At 49.9% G+C, this 15,966-nt stretch overlaps 1 protein-coding gene across 4 annotated transcripts in view; it reads left to right on the top strand.

Moving 5' to 3' along the window:
• The first annotated feature begins 249 nt into the window (after positions 1-249).
• LOC138738624 (prostaglandin G/H synthase 1-like) overlaps positions 250-15,966 on the top strand; it is a 56,818-nt gene continuing 41,101 nt past the window's right edge. The window contains exons 1-2 of one of the 4 annotated variants that reach the window (XM_069889234.1): positions 250-501; positions 5,975-6,028. In XM_069889234.1, coding sequence (XP_069745335.1) covers positions 495-501; positions 5,975-6,028 — 61 coding nt within the window. In that variant the 5' untranslated portion in view covers positions 250-494. Of the gene's footprint in view, positions 502-5,974; positions 6,029-9,286; positions 9,409-15,966 lie in introns of those variants that run through there. The other 3 variants (XM_069889225.1, XM_069889210.1, XM_069889220.1) reach the window with 3 other exon arrangements.

Below are 15,966 nucleotides of genomic sequence, written 5' to 3' on the forward strand. Positions count from 1 at the left end.
TCACTTCATTCAAAGAACACGCTGGACTCAGACCACACATAGACTAAATTAAGAGTAAGGTAAAGCCAGAGTCCGACATCTCTCGCCCCAGGAAAAGAAAAGTATGCTTCATCACAGGAATTCACAGCAGCAGCACCAATCAAGGCCTGTAATAACAAGAAGATTGGGGGAGCTCCCCTTGTCATCTCCTACCTATGTGTGTCTGCATGTATTGCTCTTTGGTCGGGTTGTACTTGTTGACTTGACTCAGCGGGTCAGGGAGCGCCCACGGAGGGGGACGGTCAACGTTTTGGAGTGATGGGGACGGCGCCGAGCCGAAATCTGGACCGCCAGCAGTCGGGGGGTCAGACTGAGTGGTAGACAAACGAGGGAGTGGTGCGGGCTGTTGTCTCCGCCTCTCAGTTGTATCGCAGTGTCCGCTTCCGACTTGTTTGCCCTCGGCGTCAGTCCGCCCAGCCGCTCTGCGAACTCGCTGTTACTCGCAGCTGTGTGCCATGGATGGTGAGTCGATCAGCCGCAGTCGGCGAGTTGGTTCTCAGCCGTGGCCCCGCGGACGGCGAGTTGACCAGCCGTGGCTCCGCGGACGGCTTGTTGTCCAGCCGTGGCCCCGCGGACGGCGAGTTGACCAGCCGTGGCCCCGCGGACGGCGAGTTGACCAGCCGTGGCCCCGTGGACGGCGAGTTGACCAGCCGTGGCTCCGTGGACGGCGAGTTGACCAGCCGTGGCCCCGTGGACGGCGAGTTGACCAGCCGTGCCCCTGGACGGCGAGTTGACCAGCCGTGGCTCCGTGGACGGCGAGTTCGTCAGCCGTGGCCCCGTGCACGGCGAGTTGACCGGCCGTGGCCCCGTGGACGGCGAGTTGACCGGCCGTGGCCCCGTGGACGGCGAGTTGACCGGCCGTGGCCCCGTGGACGGCGAGTTCGTCAGCCGTGGCCCCGTGGACGGCGAGTTCGTCAGCCGTGGCCCCGTGGACGGCGAGTTCGTCAGCCGTGGCCCCGCGGACGGCGAGTTGACCAGCCGTGGCCTCGTGGACGGCGAGTTCGTCAGTCGTGGCCCCGCGGACGGCGAGTTGACCAGCCGTGGCCCCGCGGACGGCGAGTTAACCAGCCGTGGCCCCGTGGACGGCGAGTTCGTCAGCCGTGGCCCCGCGGACGGCGAGTTGACCAGCCGTGGCCCCGCGGACGGCGAGTTGACCAGCCGTGGCCCCGTGGACGGCGAGTTGACCAGCCGTGGCCCCGCGGACGGCGAGTTGACCAGCCGTGGCCCCGTGGACGGCGAGTTGACCAGCCGTGGCTCCGCGGACGGCGAGTTGACCAGCCGTGGCCCCGCGGACGGCGAGTTGACCAGCCGTGGCCCCGCGGACGGCGAGTTGACCAGCCGTGGCCCCGCGGACGGCGAGTTGACCAGCCGTGGCTCCGTGGACGGCGAGATGTCCAGCCGTGGCCCCGTGGACGGCGAGTTCGTCAGCCGTGGCCCCGTGGACGGCGTGTTGACCAGCCGTGGCCCCTGTGGACGGCGAGTTGACCAGCCGTGGCTCCGTGGACGGCGAGTTGACCAGCCGTGGCCCCGTGGACGGCGAGTTGACCAGCCGTGGCTCCGCGGACGGCGAGTTGACCAGCCGTGGCCCCGTGGACGGCGAGTTGACCAGCCGTGGCCCCGTGGACGGCGAGTTGACCAGCCGTGGCCCCGTGGACGGCGAGTTGACCAGCCGTGGCTCCAAACCAGCCGTGGCTCCGTGGACGGCGAGTTGAGCAGCCATGGCCGCGTGGACGGCGAGTTGACCAGCCGTGGCTCCGTGGACGGCGAGTTGACCAGCCGTGGCCCCGTGGACGGCGAGTTGACGAGCCGTGGCCCCGTGGACGGCGAGTTCGTCAGCCGTGGCCCCGCGGACGGCGAGTTCGTCAGCCGTGGCCCCGCGGACGGCGAGTTGACCAGCCGTGGCCCCGCGGACGGCGAGTTGACCAGCCGTGGCCCCGCGGACGGCGAGTTGACCAGCCGTGGCCCCGCGGACGGCGAGTTGACCAGCTGTGGCCCCGCGGACGGCGAGTTGACCAGCCGTGGCCCCGTGGACGGCGAGTTGACCAGCCGTGGCCCCGTGGACGGCGAGTTGACCAGCCGTGGCCCCGTTGACGGCGAGTTGACCAGCCGTGGCTCCGTGGACGGCGAGTTGACCAGCCGTGGCTCCGTGGACGGCGAGTTGACCAGCCGTGGCCCCGTGGACGGCGAGTTCGTCAGCCGTGGCCCCGTGGACGGCGAGTTCGTCAGCCGTGGCCCCGTGGACGGCTAGTTGACCAGCCGTGGCCCCGCGGACGGCGAGTTGACCAGCCGTGGCCCCGCGGACGGCGAGTTGACCAGCCGTGTCCCGGCGGACGGCGAGTTGACCAGCCGTGGCCCCGCGGACGGCGAGTTGACCAGCCGTGGCCCCGCGGACGGCGAGTTGACCAGCCGTGGCCCCGTGGACGGCGAGTTGACCAGCCGTGGCCCCGCGGACGGCGAGTTGACCAGCCGTGGCCCCGCGGACGGCGAGTTGACCAGCCGTGGCCCTGCGGACGGCGAGTTGAGCAGCCGTAGCCCCGCGGACGGCGAGTTGACCAGCCGTGGCCCCGCGGACGGCGAGTTGACCAGCCGTGGCCCCGCGGACGGCGAGTTGACCAGCCGTGGCCCCGCGGACGGCGAGTTGACCAGCCGTGGCCCCGTGGACGGCGAGTTGTCCAGCCGTGGCCCCGTGGACGGCGAGTTGACCACCCGTGGCTCCGCGGACGGCGATTTGACCAGCCGTGGCCCCGTGGACGGCGAGTTGTCCAGCCGTGGCCCCGTGGACGGCGAGTTGACCAGCCGTGGCTCCGCGGACGGCGAGTTGACCAGCCGTGGCTCCGCGGACGGCGAGTTGACCAGCCGTGGCCCCGCGGACGGCGAGTTGACCAGCCGTGGCTCTGTGGACGGCGAGTTGTCCAGCCGTGGACCCGTGGACGGCGAGTTCGTCATCCGTGGCCCCGTGGACGGCGAGTTGACCAGCCGTGGCCCCGTGGACGGCGAGTTGACCAGCCGTGGCCCCGTGGACGGCGAGTTGACCAGCCGTGGCTCCGTGGACGGCGAGTTGACCAGCCGTGGCTCCGTGGACGGCGAGTTGAGCAGCCGTGGCCCCGTGGACGGCGAGTTGACCAGCCGTGGCCCCGTGGACGGCGAGTTGACCAGCCGTGGCTCCGTGGACGGCGAGTTGAGCAGCCGTGGCCCCGTGGACGGAGAGTTGACCAGCCGTGGCTCCGTGGACGGCGAGTTGACCAGACGTGGCCCCGTGGACGGCGAGTTGAGCAGCCGTGGCCCCGTGGACGGCGAGTTCGTCAGCCGTGGCCCCGTGGACGGCGAGTTCGTCAGCCGTAGCCCCGTGGACGGCGAGGCGAGTTGACCAGCCGTGGCCCCGTGGACGGCGAGTTGACCAGCCGTGGCCCCGCGGACGGAGAGTTGAACTGCCGTGGCCCCGTGGACGGCGAGTTGACCAGCCGTGGCTCCGTGGACGGCGAGTTGACCAGCCGTGGCCCCGCGGACGGCGAGTTGACCAGCCGTGGCCCCGCGGAGGGCGAGTTGACCAGCCGTGGCCCCGCGGACGGCGAGTTGACCAGCCGTGGCCCCGCCGACGGCGAGTTGACCAGCCGTGGCCCCGCCGACGGCGAGTTGACCAGCCGTGGCCCCGCGGACGGCGAGTTGACCAGCCGTGGCTCAGTGGACGGCGAGTTGACCAGCCGTGGCCCCGTTGACGGCGAGTTGACCAGCCGTGACTCCGTGGACGGCTTGTTGACCAACCGTGGCCCCGCGGACGGCGAGTTGACCAGCCGTGGCCCCGTGGACGGCGAGTTGCGCAGCCGTGGCTCCGTGGACGGCGAGTTGACCAGCCGTGGCCCCGTGGACGGCGAGTTGACCAGCCGTGGCCCCGCGGATTGCGAATTGACCAGCCGTGGCCCCGTGGACGGCGAGTTGTCCAGCCGTGGCCCCGCGGACGGCGAGTTGACCAGCGTGGCCCCGTGGACGGCGAGTTGAGCAGCCGTGGCCCCGTGGACGGCGAGTTCGTCAGCTGTGGCCCCGCGGACGGCGAGTTGACCAGCCGTGGCCCCGCGGACGGCGAGTTGACCAGCCGTGGCCCCGTGGACGGCGAGTTCGTCAGCCGTGGCCCCGTGGACGGCGAGTTGAGCAGCCGTGGCCCCGTGGACGGCGAGTTCGTCAGCCGTGGCCCCGTGGACGGCGAGTTGAGCAGCCGTGGCCCCGTGGACGGCGAGTTCGTCAGCCGTGGCCCCGTGGACGGCGAGTTGACCAGCCGTGGCCCCGCGGACGGCGAGTTGACCAGCCGTGGCTCCGTGGACGGCGAGTTGACCAGCCGTGGCCCCGCGGACGGCGAGTTGACCAGCCGTGGCCCCGTGGACGGCGAGTTGAGCAGCCGTGGCCCCGTGGACGGCGAGTTCGTCAGCCGTGGCCCCGCGGACGGCGAGTTGACCAGCCGTGGCCCCGCGGACGGCGAGTTGACCAGCCGTGGCCCCGTGGACGGCGAGTTGACCAGCCGTGGCACCGCGGACTGCGAGTTGACCAGCCGTGGCCCCGTGGACGGCGAGTTGACCAGCCGTGGCCCCGTGGACGGCGAGTTCGTCAGCGTGGCCCCGTGGACGGCGAGTTGACCAGCCGTGGCCCCGTGGACGGCGAGTTGACCAGCCGTGGCCCCGTGGACGGCGAGTTGACCAGCCGTGGCCCGTGGACTGCGAGTTGACCAGCCGTGGCCCCGTGGACGGCGAGTTGACCAGCCGTGGCTCCGTGGACAGCGAGTTGACCAGCCGTGCCCCGTGGACGGCGAGTTGACCAGCCGTGCCCCTGGACGGCGAGTTGAGCAGCCGTGGCCCCGTGGACGGCGAGTTGAGCAGCCGTGGCCCCGTGGACGGCGAGTTGACCAGCAGTGGCCGTGGACGGCGAGTTCGTCAGCTGTGCCCCCATGGACGGCGAGGTGACCAGCCGTGGCCCGTGGACGGCGAGTTGACCAGCCGTGGCCCCGTAGACGGCGAGTTGACCAGCCGTGCCCCGTGGACGGCGAGTTGACCAGCCGTGCCCCGTGGACGGCGAGTTGACCAGCCGTGGCCCCGTGGACGGCGAGTTGACCAGCCGTGGCCCCATGGAAGGTGATTTTGGCCCCCGTTGTCCCGTGAACGGCGGGTTGACCAGCCGTGGCCCCGTGGCCGGTGAGTTGACCAGCCGTGGCCGGTGAGTTGACCAGCTGTGGCCGGTGAGTTGACCAGCGTGGCCCCGTGGACCGCGAGTTCGTCAGCCGTGGTCCCGTGGATGGCAAGTTGACCAGCCGTGGCCCCATAGAAGGTGAGTTTGGCAGCCGTGGCCCCGTGGACGGCGCGTTGACCAGCCGTGGCCCCGTGGACGGCGAGTTGACCAGCCGTGGCCCCGTGGACGGCGAGTTGACCAGCTGTGGCCCCGTGGCCGGTGAGTTGACCAGCCGTGGCCGGCGAGTTGACCAGCCGTGGCCCCCTGGACGGCGAGTTGATCAGCCGTGGTCCCGTGGATGGCGAGTTGGCCAGCCGTGGCCCCATGGAAGGTGAGTTTGGCAGCCGTGGCCCCGTGGACGGCGAGTTGTCCAGCCGTGCCCCGTGGACGGCGAGTTGACCAGCCGTGGCCCCGTGGCCGGTGAGTTGACCAGCCGTGGCCGGCAAGTTGACCAGCCGTGGCTGGCGAGTTGACCAGCTGTGGCCCTGTGGACGGCGAGTTCGTCAGCCGTGGTCCCGTGGACGGCGAGTTGACCAGCCGTGGTACCGTGGCCGGTGAGTTGACCAGCCGTGGCCGGTGAGTTGACCAGCCGTGGCCGGCGAGTTGACCAGCCGTGGCCCCATGGACGGCGAGCTGGTTCTCTGGCTCTGCCTTATGCCTGCGAAGCCCAGCGACCAGCTCCTCAATGAACCCCCGTTTAACCGCTACCTGTTGTTTATTGCAGCTGCTGGGATCCTGATGCTGCTCTGTGCCTTGGAGGTGGTGGCAGCAGGGGCAGGTGAGTCATGTCCGTGCTACTTGGGTCGATGTGTGTCCCCACTCTCCGCAGAGGGGCCAATCTCGTGACCTGGAAGGGGCCTGCAGAGATCTACAGAGAGGGGGAGGAGGTCAGTCTGGGCCTGGGTGGCCAGAGAGGGGCAGAAGGATAGGGAGGTGCTGTGGGCGCTGTGCACTCCAGGCATCACCGGGACCCAGCGTCGCCACACCCCTTCCCCGTCCGCTGCACATCCTGGGGGTTCATCGGAGAGCGACCCCATGCTGGCTCCAGGGAGATCTGGGGGGTGACTCTCTGCACACCCCACCCGCATCCAGTCCCTGGATCCCTCCATCCATCACGGTTCTTGATCCACTTCAACAACCTGTTGGACAAACATCGATCCCGCTCAAAACTGTAGTGTGTGATGCCATTTGCCATTTTTGACCCATTGACCAATTCAATTTCGTGCAGGAATACCTCATCATGGTCTGTGGAGTTTAATCTTAACAATAATCACCTCTGCCACTTAGTACCTCTCCATCCTGCCCACTGATCCAATTTTGCATCCTCACAGACTTCTTCTCCTTGGAACCCACCTTTTCTATTGTCCAGGACCTTCAACCATTCTGTGTACAACATGTATTTCTCTGCCTAAACAGATCTTCTTAGTTACCATCTCAAAAATAATCATCCAGGTTCACCAGAGATGGGCCTTGAACAAATCTGTGCCAGTTGTCCTTCCTGGCTTTCCAAACAATTTACTTGGCCTCAGCACGTTCCCCAATAATTTACTTGTTGACTAGCTTAGTCCAAGGTGTAGGGCCAAATGGCCAGGCTTTGTCCAGACTTGTATGTCAACAGCTGATTAAACACAGGGGCTCAGTGTGCCTTTTGTCCCCCATTGCTTTTCCCAATGGCCTAGTATTTTGTTACTTAAAAAATGCAATTTCTTTTTATTTTATTTCCAATTTCATGCTCTTCCTCTGAGGCTAACAGTGGTCTTTTGTAAGAAAGGCTCAGGGTATTCATTAGATGCATCAGTCCATCTTCTTGGATCACGTGTTTGATCTCTAAGGCCCAACTCTTCCTCGTGCCGTCCCCATGCCTTCTCTGGATTCATAAAACATGTTTGGGTTTCACTGGATATTATGTCCCAATACTTTTGCACTCCTGCATTTCATTGCTGCAGTCCTCCAGGCTTCCTGTGGCATTGAACTCTCAATATCCATCATGTTTCCTATTGACACCCCATCTCACATGTGCACCTTGACATCCCATCGTGGAAGGGGAAGAGGAGGCAACTGCTGGGATTGGTGATGCAGCAGCAGGTTCGGGAATTCCACCCCAATTCCAAGCAAGAATATACTTGGTCTATACCTGCGCTTTTCTACCGACAACCTCTAGGTGTCTGACACTGATTTGCCTTCAAGGAGTAGTTCAAATCCATTACAAAATCATACCTCATCTGGTGACATTGTGCATCACCATTTTTAAATTTTTTTAAACTCCAGGCCTGTGAACAATTTTCATATGTATGCAAAATCCATATGATTAGAGGTTCATGCACTCATTCCATTCCCTAGACCAAGTTTATCCCAGTACCATCTCTCTTTACTTGTGCTTACTAATGTGGTGTCTAACAGTAGCAGCACCCTGTGTACACCATGTTAGTTATTTGGAACAGCTCCACCTTATTTTCCACAGCCTATTTGATAATAATTATAATGATGGTAGCTATTGACATAATTACACCACTTCATGAATCATTAGGACATGGTCCCATTTCCATGTGTATTTGGTGACCTTGTGATAATCAAGTATGACTGTCATAAACACAAAATTCTTTCTTGTTTCAGCAGACAGGCATGTAATATACATCAGCTACAGTGGTATAAATTAAATTAGCACAATGTGCCAAGACAAAAGAAAGTGATATTAAATACTTGAAGGTAGGAAAGTAAATGTTCACAGCTTCAATAAGTGCAAGAGGAAAGTGACATTTCAATCCTGCAGACTGATCTTTTGGTGGTTCCAGTGTTGGTTAGGGCTGGGGTAGAAAGGGAGGTTCAAGTGCCTGATAGCTGTTGGATTAAAAACTGTTCCTGAATCTGAAGGTGCTACATTTCAGGCTTCTGTTCCTGCCCAAAGGTAAAAATGAGAAGAAGTTGTGACCAGAGTGATGGGAGTCTGTTGTGATGTTAGCTCCCTTCTTAGTGTCTCACGTAGGTCTGCATTGGGTGAGAGGTCAGTGCGTGTGATGGTCTTGGCCAGTTTTGCACTTTTTGAAGCCTCTGCTTTCCTGGGCATGCAAGTATCCAAACGACACTGTAATTTAACCAGTCAGTAAATCTCCCGTGGTAACCTGCAGAAGTTCAATAGAGAATTTTACATGATAAATTTCCTCAGACCCTAGCAAAACAGTTCGTGCAGTGAAGAAGGCTCACCAACACTTCTACTTTCTAAGAAGTCTGCAATTGGCAATGAGAACTAAGCATGTGACACATTTAAGTTCAAGCTTACTGTCACATGCACCAATGAGAAAGTTTGTTTTGCAAGCATTTCAGCTAGACATCCCAGATATAGTACAGGAAGTAAATCACATTACAAGGTGCAGAAAGAAATGAGTATTATGCATCATTACACACCACTTCTGGAATTACATTTAGACAGAAGATTATAATAAATAGAAGCAGCAGGAGGCCTACTTCAACATTTAATCAGATCAGGCCTCTTCATTTATCTCAGTACTACTTTCTTGCACAAACCCTCTGTCCCTTAACAATAAAACAAAAGTGTATTGATTGCTGTCTTGAATATATTTAATGGCTGAGAATATATTCAGTTCCATCCCCCTTTCGCTAAACATAAGAAACAGGAGCAGGCCATCCAACCTGTCGAGCCTGCTCTGCTATTCAATAAGATCATGGCTGATCTGATCTTTGACTCAACTCCATCTACCTGCCTTTTCCCCATATCCCTTAATTTTTTTTTTAATTGTAAAAAAAACTAATTGAATCTTAAGCATGTTTAATGACGTAGCCTCAATTGCTTCTCTTGGCAGAGAATTCCACAGATTCACTGCTCTCTGAGAAAAACAGGTTTTCCTCATCTCCATCTTAAATCTACTCCCCTGAATCTTGAGGCCCTAGTTCTGGTCTCACTTACCAGTGAAAACAATTTTCCTGCCTCTATTTTATCTCACCCTTTCATAATTTTATATGTTTCTATAAGATCTCTCATTCTTCTGAATTCGAGTGAGTCTAATCCCTGGTGATTTAGTCTCTCCTCGTAGGTCAACCCCTCATCTCCGGGATCAACCTGGTGAACCTCCTCTGGACTGCCTCCAAGGCCAGTATATCCTTCCTCAAGTATGGAGACCAGAACTGCACACAGTACTCCAGGTGCGGCCTCACCAGTACCTTGTACAATTGCAGCATGACCTCCCTGCTCTTGAATTCGATTCCCCTAGCGACAAAAGCCAACATTCCATTTGCTTTCTTAATAACCTGTTGTACCTGCAACCCAACTTTTTGCGATTCATGCGCAAGCACTCCCAAGTCCTTCTGTGCTACAGCATGCTGCAGTTTTTCACCATTTAAATAATAATCTGCTCTTGTTTTATCTACTAAAGTGAATGACCTCACATTTACTAACATTGTACTCCATCTGCCAGTCCTTTGCCCACTCACCTAACTTTATATTCTTTTGCAACCTCTCCACATCCTCTGTTCTATTTGCTTTTCACTCAATTTAGTATCATTCATAAACTTGGCTACACTACACTCTGTCCCCTCTTCCAATTCATTAATGTAAATGGTGAACAGCTGAGGGCCCAGCAATGACCCCTGCTACACCCCACTTACCACTGTCTGCCACTGTCACCTATTTATCCCAACCCTCTGCCTTCAGTCAGTTAATCAATCCTCAATCCATGCCAATATACTTCCCCTGACTCCATTCATCTGTATCTTATTGATAAGTCTCTTGTGCGGCACCTTATCTTTTTTTTTAAACTTTATTTATTTGTTCAAACAACAAATAATATATGACATATACAGCAATTAAACATGAACATGAACATTTTTTTATATATACAAAAAAAGAGAAAAAAAAAGAAAAGATCCCCCCCTTTCAGCCAACTGTCCTAAGGAGAGCCATAAAAAAAGAAAAAGAAAGAATATTTAAAAAAAGTTAAGTATACATATTAAAATCTAATCAATATAAATTGAAATGTAAACATTCCGAGTATAACAGCCACATTAATAAAAAAATTATAATTATCATGCGAAACATACGTAATTTTTCCATTATTAAACAATATTTCATCTCATTATGCCATCTATTAATATCAATCATATTTGTATCTTTCCACGTACTAGCAATACATTTTTTCACTACGGATGAAGCTAAATATACAAAAGCAAGCTGAAACTTATTTAATCCCAAGCCTTTCAGAGGTTGCAAACTACCCAATAAAAATACTGTTGGATCTAAAACTATTTTAATCTTATACAGATATTCTAAAAGCGATTGAATTTTCTTCCAAAAAGATTGTATATGTATACATGACCAAACAGCATGAAAAAAAGTTCCAACCGTATCACCACATCTAAAACACAAATCTGATTCATTAAAACCATTTTTAAAAATTTTTCAGGTGTCATATATAATTGATGTAAAAAAATTGTAATTAATCATTGCATAATGTGCATTTATCAATCAAGTTACACTATCATAACAGATATCTAGCCAATCCTCTTCAGAAAAAGTAAAACCAATATCCGCTTCCATTTAATTTTAGATCTATCCCAACCCTTTTTATCCATACCATCCTGTAATACTTGATACATAAATGAAATATAACCCTTCTCTGGTACCTTCATAAGAGAAGTCTCAAATTTAGTCATTTTAGGTAAAATCATATCTCTACCAAACATACATTTTACCAAAGATCAAATTTGATAATAAAGAAATAAAGAATTCTTCTCAATACCAAAATCTTCCCTCATCTGATTAAAAGATAAAAACTTATGCTCTTTAAAACAATCTCCCAAATTTTTCACACCTTTAAATCTCCAATGAAATAAACTTTGACTATGTATTGAAAAAGAAATAAGTTGATTATTATACAACGGAGTCAAAGCCAATAATTTACCCCTAGAACCTATCATTTTATTTTTCTTTATCCATAACTTAATTAAATGTTTTAGTATAGGCACATTATATTGTTGTAACAAATTCATATTCCACCTAAACAAAAATTGATGTATTTCAAATTCAGAAATTCTTGCCATCTCAGTTTTAGCCCAACTAGGAGGCTGTACCAAATCCATCAATGAACTAATAAATTTAAGTTTGGCTGCCTCATAATAACTTTGAAAATGTGGTCAACGTAATTCCCCTAACTTATATTTCCAAGTTAATTTATTCAAAGCTACTCTCAAAAATTTACCCCTCCATAAAAACTCCCTAACCATTATATTTAAATCTCAAAAAAAATTTATCAAGTAAATATGGAATAGATTGAAACAAATATTGTATACGTGGAAAGATATTCATCTTAATTGTATTTATCCATCCCATTAAATTAATAGGTAAATCTTTCCATTTAATCAAATCAGTTTTAATTTTTTTCATTAACGGAGCATAATTTAATTTATATAAAGATTGATAATTAACATTCAAAATTATACCCAGATATTTAATTCGATGAGTCCACTTCAAATTAATAATATTTTTATAAACTGAATAATCTCCTTCACTTACCGGTAATATTTCACTATTTTCCCAGTTAACAGGGTCTGAGTTACAGGGAAAGGTTGTGCAGACTGGGGCTTTTTTCTCTGGAGCGTAGAAGATTGAGAGGGGACTTGATAGAGGTGTTTAAGATTTTAAAAGGGACAGACAGAGTAAATGTGGATAGGCTTTTTCAATTAAGAAAGGGGGAGATTCAAACTAGAGGACATGGTTTAAGATTGAAGGGGGAAAATTATAAGGGGAACATGAGGGGAAATTTCTTTACGCAGAGGGTGGTGGGGATGTGGAATGAGCTTCCAGCAGACGTGGTCGAGGCGGGATCATTGGTTACATTTAAGGAAAGACTGGATCGTTACATGGATAGGAGGGGACTAGAGGGGTATGGACCATGTGATGGTCAGTGGGACTAGGAGGGTGGAGATTTGCTACGGCATGGACTAGAAGGGCCGAACTGGCCTGTTCTGTGCTGTAAGTGGTTATATGGTTAACTTTATATTCAGAAAGACATCCATATTGTATTAAACATTCCTTCAAATGCATAAGTGACTGAGCTGGATTTGTTAATACACCAATATGTCATCAGCAAATAAATTAATTTTATACTCCTCATCTAAAACTTTCATACATTGTATCTGTGTATTTTGTCTTATCAACCGTGCTAATGGTTCGATCACTAACGCAAACAAAGCTGGTGATAAAGGACAACCTTGACGAGTTGATCAAGTTAACTTAGAAGATTCCAAAATCAAACCACTCATCAATACTCTAACTACCAGTTTACTAAAAAAGCCCTAATCCAACCAATAAAAGAAGGACCGAACTTAAATTTCTCCAAAACTTTAAACAAAAAAGTTCCATTCAACTCTATCAAATGCTTTTTCTGCATCTAAGGATATCACCATCAGATGATCTAAAGATTGTCAAAATCTATTAATCAAACTAATCACTCACAAAATATTATCTGAAGCATATCTATTCTTTATAAAAGCTGTTTGATCAATATGAATCAACTTTGGTAAAAATTTAGCCAATCTATTCACTAATACTTTGGCTATTATTTTATAATCTACATTTAACAACGAAATTGGTCTATATGAAGATACCTTCAAAGGATCTCTATCTTTTTTAGGAATTACTGTAATTAAAGCACTAGAACATGACTCAGTTAAATCATAGTGTTCTCCAACTTGATGTAAAACATCCTCAAACATTGTAAATAAATCATCATAAAAAAATTTTATAAAATTCAGCCGAAAATCCATCATCACCAGGCGATTTACCATTTGGCATTTTCAGCATAGCTATTTTAATTTCCGAATCAGTAAATGGTTCTTCTAACTCCTGTATATCTCCATCCTCTAATATCGGTAAATTCAATTGTGATAAAAAAAAAATCAATCGATCCAGTTTCCTGTTTTCCTTCAGATGTATATAACTTTTTATAAAATGAATAACATTTATCATTAATCTCACGAGGTTTATAAGTAATAAGAGAATTCCATCTAACAGCATTAATAGTCCTCAATATCTGTACTTTCTTTAATTGCCACACCAATAGCTTGTGTGTTTTCTCTCTCCATTCGTAATACCGTTCAAATTGATAAGATTGCAAGGTATTATATTTCAGTTTCAGCCTAGATAATTCTATTTTCTGATCTTCTGTAGCATCTTTCTGAAATTCCTTTTCTAACTCATCGATCTGTTTCTATAATTCAAGACTCTGATTTAATTGATTCTTTTTTTATTTTAGAAGTATAACTAATTATTTGTTGTCTCAAATTGGCTTTCATAGCATCACATAATACAAACTTACTTTGAACAGATTTAGAGTTTTCTTTTAAAAAAATTAATTTGTTTTTTCAAAAAATCAATAAATTCCGTATTTTTAACAACATTGTATTAAATCTCCAATGATAAGTTATTTGAATTTTCTCAGAAGTTTCATATGTAAAATATAACAGACAATGATCTGAAATCACCCTACTTTTATATTCTGCTTGTTGTATTTTCCCTTGTAAATGTGCCGATACTAAAAAGAAGTCAATCCTTGAAAACAATTCATGTCTAGATGAATAAAAGGAAAAATCTTTCTCTGTCAGATTAAGATGTCTCCAAATATCTACTAAATTAAGATCTTTCATCAACGCTTGGACTTGGATTGCCATCTTGGATTTTTTAACTTTCTTCAGAGATTTATCTAATAAAGGTTCCAAAACACAATTAAAATTACCACCAACTAAAATATTATCATTAGCTTGACCTAAACATTAAAATGCAATGCAGCACATTATCAAACACCTTCTGAAAATCCAAATATACAACATCAACCTGTTCCCCTCTATCTACCACACCCATTATATCCTCAAAGAATTGCAGCAAGTTTGTCAAACAAGGCCTGCCCTTTCTGAATCCATACTGCATCTGCCTGATAGAACCCCTTTGTTCTAAATGCCTTGCCATTTCATCCTTAATGACAGCTTCAGGAATTTTCCTGACTACAGACATTAAGCTAACTGGCCAATAGTTACCCATCTTCTGCCTACATCCCTTTTAAAAATGTGGTGTGACATTTACTGTCTTCCAATCTGCTGGGATGTGCCCAAAATTCAGAGAATTTAGGTAAATGACTACATTGACTATAACTTCCGTCATTTCCTTCAGTACCCTGGGATGCATCCCATCAAGACCAAGGGATTTGTCCACTTTCAGTCCTATTAGTTTGCTCATCACTTTCTCTTTTGTAACAATTATTTTTTTCGTGGCCATCACCTCCCTTCGCATCCCTATCACCACTCTTCGGCGTGCTGGATGTGTCTTCTACCGTGAAAACTGACACAAAATATCTGTTCAATGCTTTGGCCATTTCCTCATTACTTAATATCAATCTCCCTTTCTCATTTACCAAGGGACCTATGTTGACTCTAGCCACCCTCTTCCGTTTTATATATTTATAATTTTTGTGCTAATTTACCTTCGTAATCCTTCTTTCCTGTCCTTGTTTCATTGTCTTTTAAAGATTTCCCAATCCTTCAGTTTCCCACTACTCTTGGTTACTTTATACACATGAGCTTTTAATTTTATACTTTCCTTTATTTCCTTAGTTAACCAAAGCTGACTCTTCCCTCTTACTGCCCTTATTTTTAAAAATGGGAATATATTTTTGTTGAGCTCTGTGAAAAACCTCTCTGAAAGTTTTCCACTGTTCCTCAACTGTTATGCCAACTGACCTATGCTCCCAGTCCACGCTGACCAATTCCTCCCTCATCTTGTTGTAGTCTCTCCTGTTAAAGAACAATGCACTAGTTTTAGGTTTAACTATTGCACCCTCCACCTGTATGAGAAATTCATTCATACAATGATCTCTTTTTCCAAGAGGGTCCCTCACCTTGTTGCACAATACTAGATCTAAAATAGCATTCTCCCTTGTTGGTTCCTTAACATGGTGCTCAAGAAACCTATCACAGATGCATTCTATGAAGTCATCCTCCAGACTCCCTCAACCAATTTGATTTTCTCGATCTGTGTTGAAGTTAAAAGTCCCCACGACAACTGCTGTTCCATTCTTATGTGCCTCAGTTATCTCTCAGTTAAATGCCTGTGCCACTGAGATACTGTTATTTGGTGGGCAATAGACAACTGCCACCAGTGATTTTTTTCCCCTTTACTATTCTTAATCTCTACCCAGATGAACTCAACATTCTGCTCCTTAGATCTTGTATTGTCTCTCTCTATTTCCCTGATCTCATCCTTTGCCATCCTGTCTATCTTTTTGTATTACTTGATACCCTTGAATATTTAATTCCCAATCATGCCGACCTTGCAACTATGTTCCTGTGATGGCCACTAAATCATGTGCCTGCATAATTTTTTGCACCTTAAGTTCACTAACTTTGTGTCCTTATGCTCAATGTCCTTTTAGAATCTCGTGACCTCTGCAACCTTTGCTTTTGAATTTTCTGCCCTCTTTTTTTTTTCTCTTTTTTAACTTGCTTTGGTCTCTGTACCTTCCTCATCTTTTTTTTTTGTAGGTTCCTATCCCCCTGCTCCGGTAGTTTAAACCTTCCTCAACAGTAGTAGCAAACACTCTCCCTATGATATTGATCCTGGCCCTGTCCAGGTAGACTGTCTGGTTTGTATTGGTCCCATCTGCCCTAGAACCAATTCCAATGCCCCAAGAAACTGAAACCCTCCCTCCTGCACCA

This window comes from Narcine bancroftii, chromosome 1 (genome assembly GCF_036971445.1).
Source record: "Narcine bancroftii isolate sNarBan1 chromosome 1, sNarBan1.hap1, whole genome shotgun sequence".
NCBI lineage: Eukaryota > Metazoa > Chordata > Chondrichthyes > Torpediniformes > Narcinidae > Narcine > Narcine bancroftii.